The sequence below is a fragment of the Amia ocellicauda genome, chromosome 15 (assembly GCF_036373705.1).
Source record: "Amia ocellicauda isolate fAmiCal2 chromosome 15, fAmiCal2.hap1, whole genome shotgun sequence".
NCBI classification, from domain to species: domain Eukaryota; kingdom Metazoa; phylum Chordata; class Actinopteri; order Amiiformes; family Amiidae; genus Amia; species Amia ocellicauda.
This window is the reverse complement of record NC_089864.1, coordinates 21,099,081-21,111,596: the sequence shown is the minus strand read 5'-3', so window position 1 is coordinate 21,111,596 and position 12,516 is coordinate 21,099,081. Positions and strand designations below refer to the sequence as shown.

Below are 12,516 nucleotides of genomic sequence, written 5' to 3'. Positions count from 1 at the left end.
ATGTAAAAGCCCTGGAATCTATAAAATGGAAATGAAAGAAAGGTATGTGGTAATATGCCTTGTTTATTGTAAATCTATTCTGGCTACTATCTCTGTACAAGTGTGCAGTTTGTTTAAGGATATTCTGATGGTGATTCGGTTTATCCGTTTATTTTCAGATCCTGTAACTCGTTCACACTTGGGGGCTCAGTTTAAATGGTTTATTGTCAAACTGTTTTGGTCTCAACTGGAATTGGAAGGTGTACCTCTTGAAGTTCCAGAATGAGAAAAAGTGCACCAAACACACACAGGATATGAACACAGAAGAGGAAACAGGGGCTTCAGTCATCACAGTTAAGATTTTCAGTCAGGGGTTACAATACGAAATCAAAGCTTTCAGGACAGTGCCACAGAAGTGAGCAACTACCACTTTCATGTAGCAGATGGCATGAAGCTGCAGGTGAAAATATAATAATCCCATTCTACTTTCATTGATTTCCTTCCAGATGTTCATTCTCTGAAAGGAAGTAATAAGAACGCAGCCCTGGAGGGGATAGAAATAGGCAGTACCCACTGAATCCACCAATAATAAAATATTAAACTTCGCCTGGGCCATTTTTTGTAATGCTTCCTCAAAACAACAACCTGAGACTGCAAGTTTACTTTATACTGATGCTGTTATCGAAGTGCAAACTGCTAACTTTGCCTTTCTCAAGATTAACCTTGGGCTGTAGGTCATATCTGTCTCTGAAATTATTTTCCTTCATTTATTTTGAATTAAGTTAATATGTCCAATATATTCGAATATAATATGTTGCTAAGTTTTGCTAAATCACAATATTACAGTAATTAATCAGTAGCATGATGCATTATCACTTATAAATACAGTGAGGGAATACTGCTGATTTTGTACGTTTGCCCACTGACAAAGACATGATCAGTCAATAATTTTAATGGTAGGTGTATTTTAACAGTGAGAGACAGAATAACAACAAAAAAATCCACAAAAACGCATTTCAAAAAAGTTATAAACTGATTTGCATGTTAATGAGGGAAATAAGTATTTGACCCCTTCGACTTAATACTTGGTGGCAAAACCCTTGTTGGCAATCACAGAGGTTAGACGTTTCTTGTAGTTGGCCCCCAGGTTTGCACACATCTCAGGAGGGATTTTGTCCCACTCCTCTTTGCAGATCCTCTCCAAGTCATTAAGGTTTCGAGGCTGACGTTTGGCAACTCGAACCTTCAGCTCCCTCCACAGATTTTCTATGGGATTAAGGTCTGGAGACTGGCTAGGCCACTCCAGGACCTTAATGTGCTTCTTCTTGAGCCACTCCTTTGTTGCCTTGGCTGTGTGTTTTGGGTCATTGTCATGCTGGAATACCCATCCACGACCCATTTTCAATGCCCTGGCTGAGGGAAGGAGGTTCTCACCCAAGATTTGACAGTACATGGCCCCGTCCATCGTCCCTTTGATGCGGTGCAGTTGTCCAGTCCCCTTAGCAGAAAAACACCCCCAAAGCATAATGTTTCCATCTCCATGTTTGACGGTGGGGATGGTGTTCTTGGGGTCATTCCTCCTCCTCCAAACACAGCGAGTTGAGTTGATGCCAAAGAGCTCGATTTTGGTCTCATCTGACCACAACACTTTCACCCAGTTCTCCTCTGAATCATTCAGATGTTCATTGGCAAACTTCAGACGGGCCTGTACATGTGCTTTCTTGAGCAGGGGGACCTTGCGGGCGCTGCAGGATTTCAGTCCTTCATGGCGTAGTGTGTTACCAATTGTTTTCTTGGTGACTATGGTCCCAGCTGCCTTGAGATCATTAACAAGATCCTCCCGTGTAGTTCTGGGCTGATTCCTCACCGTTCTCATGATCATTGAAACTCCACGAGGTGAGATCTTGCATGGAGCCCCAGACCGAGGGAGACTGACAGTTATTTTGTGTTTCTTCCATTTGCGAATAATCGCACCAACTGTTGTCACCTTCTCACCAAGCTGCTTGGCGATGGTCTTGTAGCCCATTCCAGCCTTGTGTAGGTCTACAATCTTGTCCCTGACATCCTTGGACAGCTCTTTGGTCTTGGCCATGGTGGAGAGTTTGGAATCTGATTGATTGATTGCTTCTGTGGACAGGTGTCTTTTATACAGGTAACGAGCTGGGATTAGGAGAGTCCCTTTAAGAGAGTGCTCCTAATCTCAGCTCGTTATCTGTATAAAAGACACCTGGGAGCCAGAAATCTTGCTGATTGATAGGGGATCAAATACTTATTTCCCTCATTAACATGCAAATCAATGTATAACTTTTTTGAAATGCGTTTTTCTGGATTTTTTTGCTGTTATTCTGTCTCTCACTGTTAAAATACACCTACCATTAAAATTATAGACTGATCATTTCTTTGTCAGTGGGCAAATGTACAAAATCAGCAGGGGATCAAATACTTTTTTCCCCTCACTGTATATGAAATATAATGTTAAAATGCGTATGTAGGGCTTGACTAGTAGTAAGTGATATGTCACTGCTTCTTCTGCATCCATGAGATAAAATCTTGCATTATTTCTATACATTCAGAGGTTGCTGTGGAGGTGTTGTCTCAGGAGTGCTTCTGATTGGTTTGGGCCTGAGAATCCCAGAGCTGTGAACAGTACAGATCTGTATGCTGGACCCATGAGCAAGTGCATCCCTTCTTCTTGAATTGTATTAGTTTCTTTTGTGATCAGGCTTGAGTTAGCATTCAGAGTTTGTCTCATTTCCTTGCTGCCACTCACTGTCTTGCTGGTATTGTAACACTGTGGATTCCCAGGGATAAGAGGCGGCTTATGTCCAGGATGTAAATGGCGTTGCTGGTCAAATTGAATTAAAACAACTTTAAAACAACTGTGGCGCAGAAAGCTACAGCGTGGATTACAACAGTCTTATGCAACACACAGGAATCAGAGCAGATCTCACACACAGCTCGTCCATTGTGCAGGCAGACCTTTCTACCCACCTTTAAATCCATTAAACCCGTGTAGGATTTCTCAATTAACACCAAGAAAGAGAAAAGGACAGCCTGTCGTAACTCCCTGAGGACTTATCCTGCCTTCCTAGCAGGTACTTCCCAGGATGCACTGCAGGTGACTATGTATCAGCTAAGGGATGTTTCAGAAAATAAGGGCTATTTAATATCTGATAGCTCACAGTAATATTCATATAATTACAAGTTTGCCAGGTTTACTACATGAACAGATTTATGGAAGAAATATAAAACCAAATAAGTAAACAAACAAATAATTTTCAAAGCTCCTTCAGCCCTCTGGCTGTAATAAACACTATTTATTTATTTATATATTTTCCATGAAATGCATTTGTCTTCTTGTAAACACTAGTGAGCTGTTTAAAAGAAGTGCGTTTTCTGCATGTTTACAGTTAATCTTGGAAGAGAACAACCCACACAGGTATACATGTTCTGCCTTAAAATTCCCACGGTACAACAGCAATAACATTTAACTGTGAAATGGTCCATACTTACTGTTTAAATGTCAGACATGATGGCACTTCATAAATAATACCACATATAGAATTAGTATTCAGGGTTATTATTATTATAATTATTTCACCTACATTAACTAGATTGTTTTAAAACAATCTGAATCATGTAGCTAATTGCTGTGGAATATTAAATCTTAAGGAGTAAGTCATATATATTCTCAATTTTTATGTCATACACAAATGTATTATTATTAAAAAAAAATGTCTTGTATCACAAGCTTTCATACAACTTTAGGCTTTCATGTCGTCCAAATCTTTTAAAGGAAATGGACTGAACATTTGTCAGATTTTCATAACGCACTGACAGTCACATGTTTCAGAGCACAGCACAGAAAAAGCTAGCACGGTTCAAGCTGACTGTTTAAAATGTGTATTACTCTATGCCTGGCATCAGTTTGCCTAAAATCAATATTTTCAGGCAAAGCAAGGGAAGGACTATGTGATCCTCTCAAAGATCTCAAGCTAATAATCATTGGAAAAAGCCCAGGTCTTTCCATGATTTATCATACTAGATGTTAAACAGCTTGGATTGTTTCAAAAGGGCTGACACCCAGGGAAGATAAAAATAGACTTAGATTTATAATAATTACAGCCTTGGGGATCATCTTAAAATTGCTTAACACAGATTGTTAGGAAAAGTGCATCAGTTTGAGACCTAATGTAAGGACTTGCAAAACTTTTCCTAGACCAGAAATAATGCAGTGTGGCTCATACTACTGCAACTTTTTCCAAAGTTAGCACCTAAAAAGCACCCCTTCTTAAAAGATATAACTGCCGATTTTATTTATAAAGTTTTGAAAATATTGTGAAATTATGTTGCGACAACTTCAATCTACAAATTTGTGTAAATGTTAAATGTGAAATAATGTGGAAAACGGCCTTGTTGGATTATACAACTATTACAGGCAGGTATCATTCATGTAACGTGAAAAAAACATCCTCTAATACTAACGTCATTTAAAAACATATACACAAATACAGTCTCTTAAGTTTTTGGTACTTTGCAACAAAATTAAGTGACAGAATCAAATCGAATGTTGTAGAAGTCGTGCAACAATGTCACAAGGGTCACAATGAAACCACAACTGTACAGCAACGTTTTGGAACTTGGCGATGATGTTGTGTTAGCTGGGACGAGGCTCCATTAGAGATACTGCAGCTTAATGTCTGCTGGACACTTCCTCACAGTGATATATTACCCCAGCTGGTGATTGATCTCAGTTTGAACTTGACTTGTTGAGTATATTATGTACATCCACGCACATCTACTAGTTCTGAATCTGCTATGCCCTCCCATCCCTTTAGCTCACATCTAGGACTTAACTGCATAGGTCTGCACTTGTTTCCTCATTGAATTAGGATGTATGCTTCTCCTATATTGTACTGATTATACTACTACACTTTGTAATGCTTAACTTGTATTTTGTATTGATTGTACTTTTGTAATGCTTTTTGTGTAAACTAAGTAACCCTGGATAAGGGCATCTGCAAATAAATAATAATAATAATAATAATAATAATAATAATAATAATAATAATAAAAGAAAACTAGCAATCTGAAGCAGGAGAGCAAGACACACGGCTCACTTTACCTCATTACAATGTTGAAAGGTTTATTCATAGATTTTAAAAAAGGGATATTTTTACCAAACAAATACATTACTGCTTATAAGATGACTAGCTGTTCACATCACTAGCTTCAGTTTGGTTAAAATCTTCCCATAAAATAAATAAGCCAACAAGAAGAAATATAACAAAGTAACTGACAACTGATTAATAAAGGAAATTAATTCTCCTTAGGCAGCTGGATCTACAATTGCATTGCCTAGACTGTGTTGTGGCAAAAGTATTGTCATGAAGCTAAAAATATTTAAGATTGTGTTTGCTGAATATGTATGCATCTTCTAAAGTATTTATGTAGAACTGCATAAAAATTCTATATTCCTAAAATGATACATCTCTATAAACATTTAATAGTATTTGATACTTGCTTTGTTACATTTGTAATTAACTCTATAGCACACATTGAAAACAAATATAACAATGCCACAGTGACATGCTTAATGTCCATGAAAATGAACCCACTTTCCTTTCAATTGATAAATAAGAAATCATTATTTTTGCATGTTATTGTGTTATGTTGTGTTGCAAGACATTTATAGGGTCTACATTTTCTCAAACTAACACATATAGCTGGTGGCACAGTACATAGTAAACAATAGTAAATACCATTTGCAAAAAGGAAGAAAGAAAAGTGTCCAATGTAAACATCTCTTACCTGGAATGCTGTTTGACTGTTGTAGTTTTTGATTTCTTTATTTGCACCACGAAACAGAAGAACCCTTGCACAGCTATCCTGGAAAAGAGCAGAAAAAAAAACAAAAAAAACAAATTCATTATGAAATCAACAAAGGTCCATTTAGTGAATTATAACTGTGAAAGATTGCAAAACAAAAGTTATAGGTTAACAAATGATATCCATGCATCCATAAATCAGTGCAGTGTTTTGGTGTGGTGTGCAATACATTTGGTGTGCAATACATCCTCAAATATTGTCTTGAGTGTCAAAGAAAATGTCTTCACTGCGCTCGACACATTAAAATAATAAATACAGAGTGTGACTTTCATTTAATTATATAGTTGAACAAAATAAAAATATAATATTAACACACTATAATTACATATTGATACTGTAAATTATATACACTTCCTCCATCTGCCTCACACTTTATACATAACCGTTTTATACTAAATACGAAGAACAAGAAAGCAATATTCACATCAGAACATAACCAGATACTACCTGTCTATTGAGTAGTACTCTATTAAAGTCAAGAGTTCAACACTAGTTGCTCTTACTCTTTAGAACCTTTAATTGCAGTATTTCCTTTAACTAATAAGACTGCTGGATCTGGTTATCATATTATGTTTTAACCCTGACATCTTGACAAAATGGCTAAACATTATATTTGTCATCATTTCATCACAGTCTGTGCTGACGATTACCTTATATCTAAAAGCTATATTACAGATCTCATTCAGATGCAGTCAAACTGTCTTGACAATTTTATTTAAAAAAGCACATTCAATTCACTTCTTTCTCTGTTTTTCATACTTGTCTCATTCCATTCATTGTAACCCTTTTTCTAAGATGATGTGATTTATTCAAATCACAAAAATGACACACGTTTCAGAAGGAAATGTGTACGGGTAGAGATATGCATCTCACATTCAAATTCCAGTGCAATGCCATGTAAATTTATGTATTTCAAAGAACTGTTAGCTATAATGACTCTTAAACAGACAGAGTGAAGGAACTTACTAATGAAACACAATTTTGTTTCAATGTAAGCTGCAGTCTATTAAAATGCCATCACTTATGTCTTCCCACTACTTATATCCCAATCAGCGCTGAATATTATCTATGTAACACTAAACAACCTATTTATCATCTTCTTCAGTTAAGGATAATTATATTAAATGCCCACCACACTATTATCCTTCAAATACCACTGCAAAAGGCACTATGTACACTACAGTGGTTTTTTCACACAAACTTCAGACTTAAAAGTATGTTTATTTTTTTAAGTTTCCTAAGATAAGCATAATGGGATGACTTAAATTATACACACACACAATAAAATAACTTCAAAGACTAAATATGTATGGACTGTAATCAAAGCATCAACCTAGCTTCTTAATTATGGTCCCATCTCTTTTCCACATTTTATTACAAAATGAACATTGCATAAAGTTTCTACAGAGCCTTGTTGTATAGAGTTGAAGCTGGGGGGTGAAGGCTGTGTGAAGTGGAGGATTTCAGTGCTGGGTTTTCTGTCATTCACCTTTCACTAGAATTAGAACAAATATCTGAAAGAACAACTGCAAACAACACAAAAGGACCAAGATTAAGACAAAGCTAACACCTACGCTGTAGAAACGGTCATTTATCAGATAGCCTTTCTTTCTTCCTGGGTTCGCTGTCTGCATGTGAGGACAAATGCAGTCTTTAGATCAGCCCAGTCATTGCAAATGTTGTCGAAAGTCATTGAGAATCAAGGCCCACACCAACACTGATCACCTTTTGATTTGATTATTTATTTTTAAAAGAATCTGACAGCAACTTGATTACCGGAGTTGAAGGGAAAAGATTCATCTGTGTTTAAACTGAGGATAAATGGTATTTCGAGGGAGAGGAAGCCGGAGCCCTTTCCGATGATCAGCTTCCTGTTGCCCGTAATGAGCATCTCCAACTTGGGCTCTTTGTGTCATGGCTGCCGTAATTAACGGGGAGAGATTCTGCTGGGACCAATTAAATTCAAAGTGCCGACTCTTGCTGAAAATCTATAGCTCTTCAGCATTAGAACAGGTACTGTCTCTAAACATAGCAAAAGAAAACACTCGGGCTGAGTTTTAATTAATACTTGGCTGAGAAACTCACTGATTTTGCAAACACTCATTTATATGAAAAATCCATGTATGGCCAGCCGATTATTGCTCCTTAACCTTTGTTTTAGAATGATGTATGTATGTCTCTCTTCTTTTGGGTCTTTTTAGAATTTCTCTAAGAAAAAAATATAAAACGTGTGTTGAAATTATGTTTAAGTGGATTTATTGGTGATGAAAGCTGAATCTCAATACTGGCCCACTCTCTAGTCTGCAGGGACACCTCAGTCCTGAAAGCCATTAAGGGCGAGGCATTCATTAAACAAGGCTGAACATCCTAACGATGCCTTTGTGATGAAGATTAAAGTTTGCTGGTGACTCTTGCTGAAACATCCGAAGAGGGAGACGGCACCACAGGCTAGAGAATTAACCTCCTGTGCCTTCTCCACTAGCTTGCATAAAATCAATAATTAATTTAACCATTTTACCAAAATTAACAAAGGCTGGTAATTTATCCAAATCAGCAAAGGCAGGCAGCTAGTGTTTGTCTTCCTTGAAGAACTGAATGCTCTCAGATGCCAAAGCCTGTTAGTCTTACAGTCCATTTACAATTTAACAATACAAATCTGCATGTTTACTAGATCAACATAAAAAAAGTATTGTATTCATTGCAAAAAGCTAGTTTAAAGTTTAATACAGACCAACATATAGATGGTCACAATGCCAGGGTTTAGGCCATTGATTACCTATACTGGGGGGCAGGGGACTTCATTTGGGGTCCGACAATAAAATAAATTCTGGATTTTCTAATTCCATCAATGTGGGACAGTATATTTTGATTTCCCAAAATACCACCCATGTTTTATACTAAATGCATTCAATGCAGATGAAAAAACTAAAACGTAATAGTCCCAACAATTATTCTGTATAAAATGTGCAAAAGTGATTGATTCTCCAGCAGAGGGTGCTGGGGTCAAGACAAACCTCCATTCAGCTGACCCTGAAGTCAAGGTTAATTGCGCTGTTGAATCTATTAAAACTAGTTGTGCGTAGAAATCTCAAATGTGGTTTGTTATGTGGCTTTACAGAGATTGTCACAATGGAGAACAAGTGATGGTTACGGTTTTGTTCAACAACATTTTATTCTTCCAAATATGGTTTTGAACTTTTGTTTTGAGTCTGAACTTCCAAAGGCTCCAGAAGAGACAAAATATACTGACACTGACCATGTAGCCATAGCTACGATCTACAAGGGTAATGTGTGAGGAAAACATAAGAAAATAATTGCAATAGAAACCATAATCAACACAAAGTTGGGAGCTATGCAAAGAAAGTGTTGGGGCAAGAGGGAGGAAAGCAGATAAAAGAAGAAGAATTTCCTACCCAGCACTCAACAATCTGCTTTTGACAGAGATTTCTCCAGGAAGGTTTTAGGATAGGGAAAGTGGCTTGCTAAAAATCCATCCACACATACTTTGTTTGATTTCATCTTTAGTGTGTGTGTTTCTTAGAGGGTTGAAGCTTCTGCTACATTGAATTAGATAAACCAATAAAGCCTATGAAAAGAAGTACAGCCGAGTCTTACTTTTTAAAAAGGTATAAAATAAGTGTGGAATGAAAACTGAATCAATATACAGTAAAATGACTGGTGTAGTTGTGTTTACTCCTTTAACTGGGATTCAGCAATGAATAGATTAGTAAGAAGTGTCTAAAGCCAGTAAATCAATGCTTTGTACTGATGTATGTGATTCAAAGGGTAAGCTAGATTATTTTTCTTTTTTTTTCCTTTGAAAGCCACCATTTTAAATTAGTTTCTTCCCTTCGTTGAGTATAACAATATTGCTCCTCAGTATCAATGGTGCCTTTCTGCTTGCACATTATCTTTCATTATGATTATGCACACACCACCTGCAAATAAACAAACTGCAATCCACAGATACCTAAATCTCCATGTGTATAGACAGTCCATTTCAGTATGTTTTAAGTTATGAATGACTCAACTTTATATAAAAAGTCCCAATCAATAAGAGAAAGCATTTTCAAATAAGTTTATTATTTTTCTTTAAACTCTTGATACACAAAGTAGAGTGATTTATTGGAATAGGATATGATAGGAAAACTAACTTTACACTCGTACTGTGTATACGGATATAGTGTATACGAGTGCTTTCTGACTTACGGAAATTTTAGAGAAAGTTTCCAGAACAGAACCCTTGCGTAAGTTGGCGAATGACAGAGTCAGGCTGGAATATATGTGTATCTTTATAAATATAAGAAATGTGTTGTGACACATTTGTGAAAATTAAAAACTTTTGTTTCTCCAGTGTGTTCTAACAGTGTTATGTTTTTATTTTCAACTGTGTTACAAAACACACTTTCATATTGGGACTTGATTACCGTTGTACATCATGAGTATTGAATTTAAACTAACAAATGTTCAATCAAATTGACAACCAAACAAAACTATAAACCTAGTATTCCCCAGTGCAACCCTCATTGTGGCAGTTTTTAAACTAATCCAAGAAAAACACCAGAGAATACCTCCAGCAGCCTCTTGTGGACAAAGACAGGACTTTTGTCTCCATCAGTGTCAGAAAAGTTCAATGAAACTGAGGCAGTGCACATTTTATATTCATTGCCAGAGCTCTTACAATTGAGTCAAGGAGAATAGAGTCTCTATCAATATCAGTCATATTCTTTGACGTTCCAACTAAGTGGAACAAAAGAAAAGAAAATCATAATGTTAGTGTTGATAGAGCCATTTTCATAGTTTATATACAGTAGTAGTAGTAGTAGCTTGCCCACTCTTAATGTATGGTTCTGTACATCTGTATTTTTACAGTACTAAAATTGGTTTATGATGACATCTTATTCACAGTAAGATATCAGAATCTAACTTCCTGTTAGATTCCAAAATAGCTAATGTCAATTTTAAAACGTATCAGGTTTCTTTTTATAGATCAGGTGAAATCTATTCAAGATTAAAAAATATATATTTCAAAAATGTGTTTTTGGTAGTGGCCAAAAAAATAAATAAAAAAACACCAGGGTACAAGGGCCACAGAACATGTATCACACATACATGACCGGCATGTGAATTATGCAAATCTTTTCCCAGTGCTCCTGTCATTGTGTATATATCACCTGTGCCTTGGATTTGGTATTACAAGCCAGTATGGCTGCAAGAGGATCATACTTTTTTGTCCATTGTAAAGTTCTGCTGCAGATGCAAGTTTTGTTTCCTAACACAAAAGAGCCAAGCTCCTTTCAATAGAGTGGGTTAGGTTTATCTAGTTACTGGTTAATTATAAAAATGACTCCAATCATTAAAACTATAACCAAATGTTAGAAAACTGAGTCTAAAGAGGCAAATCTTCATAATCAATACTTTCAATAATAAGTTTAATTGCCATTGAAAATCCATTCAAAACCATGACCTCTATAATAATGTTTTAATGTTTGCAGGTTAGACTGGACATTGTCATTTTCAGAGCATCAAGGGTGATATCATAGCAGTCAAGTGTCAGCAAAGATTGACAGTTTCTCTGTTCCTGCCAGAGATGTACAGATTCTCTCCGACTATAAGGAATATCTCGGGGATATACTACAGGTAATCAGAAAACTGGAGATGTATTCTATCAAGGTTTTTGGAAACAAATTTAAATAAAAAGCACTGGTTAAGCACCAGAAAAGGTAAAAAAAGAAGATGATCAGTAATTGAATACATGTCTTAGTTGAGGCATAAAATAAACTCCTTCCCAACAAAGCAATACAGTTCTTTCTCCATGTGGCATGAAGTAAAACGCACACAGTTAATTCACCCTGAATGGAACATATCCATTAAGACGAGAAACAGGCCCGGGCTGAGAACCAGAGTTTTCCATAAAGCCGTTGAACGCTCAAAAAGATGTCTAGTGCTCTCGCTTTTGTATTCCCTACTTTTCCATTCGGGCAGTGAGAGATAACTGAATACTATGCAGAAGCACATCTGGTATCCTTGAGGCTGCTGGAACAAGACTTCATGAATTTATCAAGATGTATGAAAAAGACACTTCCTTAAGACAAAGATATTGGTTAAGGGTAGAATGTGTCACGAAGAAAACAATCAGAGATGAATGAGTAGATCATAAAGTCAAATTGTTTTGAAAGTATACTTTTCATATTTATATAATTTTGTTATTAGTTTATTGTTAGGTTTTAAATTTGGTGAAGATTTGCACAGTACAAAGAATCGAAAAGTAAAATGTGTATATAAACGAATATGCTTGGAATGCATTAAAGATGTAATGAATTATGAATACAAAATTAAACATATACATTATATTGTATTTGTACTATTGACGAAACAAAACTATTCTAAAATATCTGAATTCTGGTTCCTGTTCAGTTCAAGGTTCCTAGTGTAGAAAATAATTTGTTGATTTCACAACATATCAAATGTATTTAATGTTTAGAAATTACTTCCCGTTTATTTTAAGATATCATGAAAAAAAAAATATATATATATATATATATATATATATATATATATATATACACTCACCTAAAGGATTATTAGGAACACCATACTAATACTGTGTTTGACCCCCTTTCGCCTTCAGAACTGCCTTAATTCTAC

General features: G+C 36.0%; 1 protein-coding gene across 1 annotated transcript in view; it reads right to left on the bottom strand.

The window, feature by feature from the left end:
• The window catches only part of shank3a (SH3 and multiple ankyrin repeat domains 3a), a 385,335-nt gene that overhangs the window by 178,642 nt on the left and 194,177 nt on the right, over window positions 1–12,516 (bottom strand). Inside the window, exon 10 of the mRNA XM_066724020.1 lies at window positions 5,791–5,868. Within this exon, the coding sequence (XP_066580117.1) occupies window positions 5,791–5,868 (78 nt within the window). The remainder of the gene's footprint in view (window positions 1–5,790; window positions 5,869–12,516) is intronic.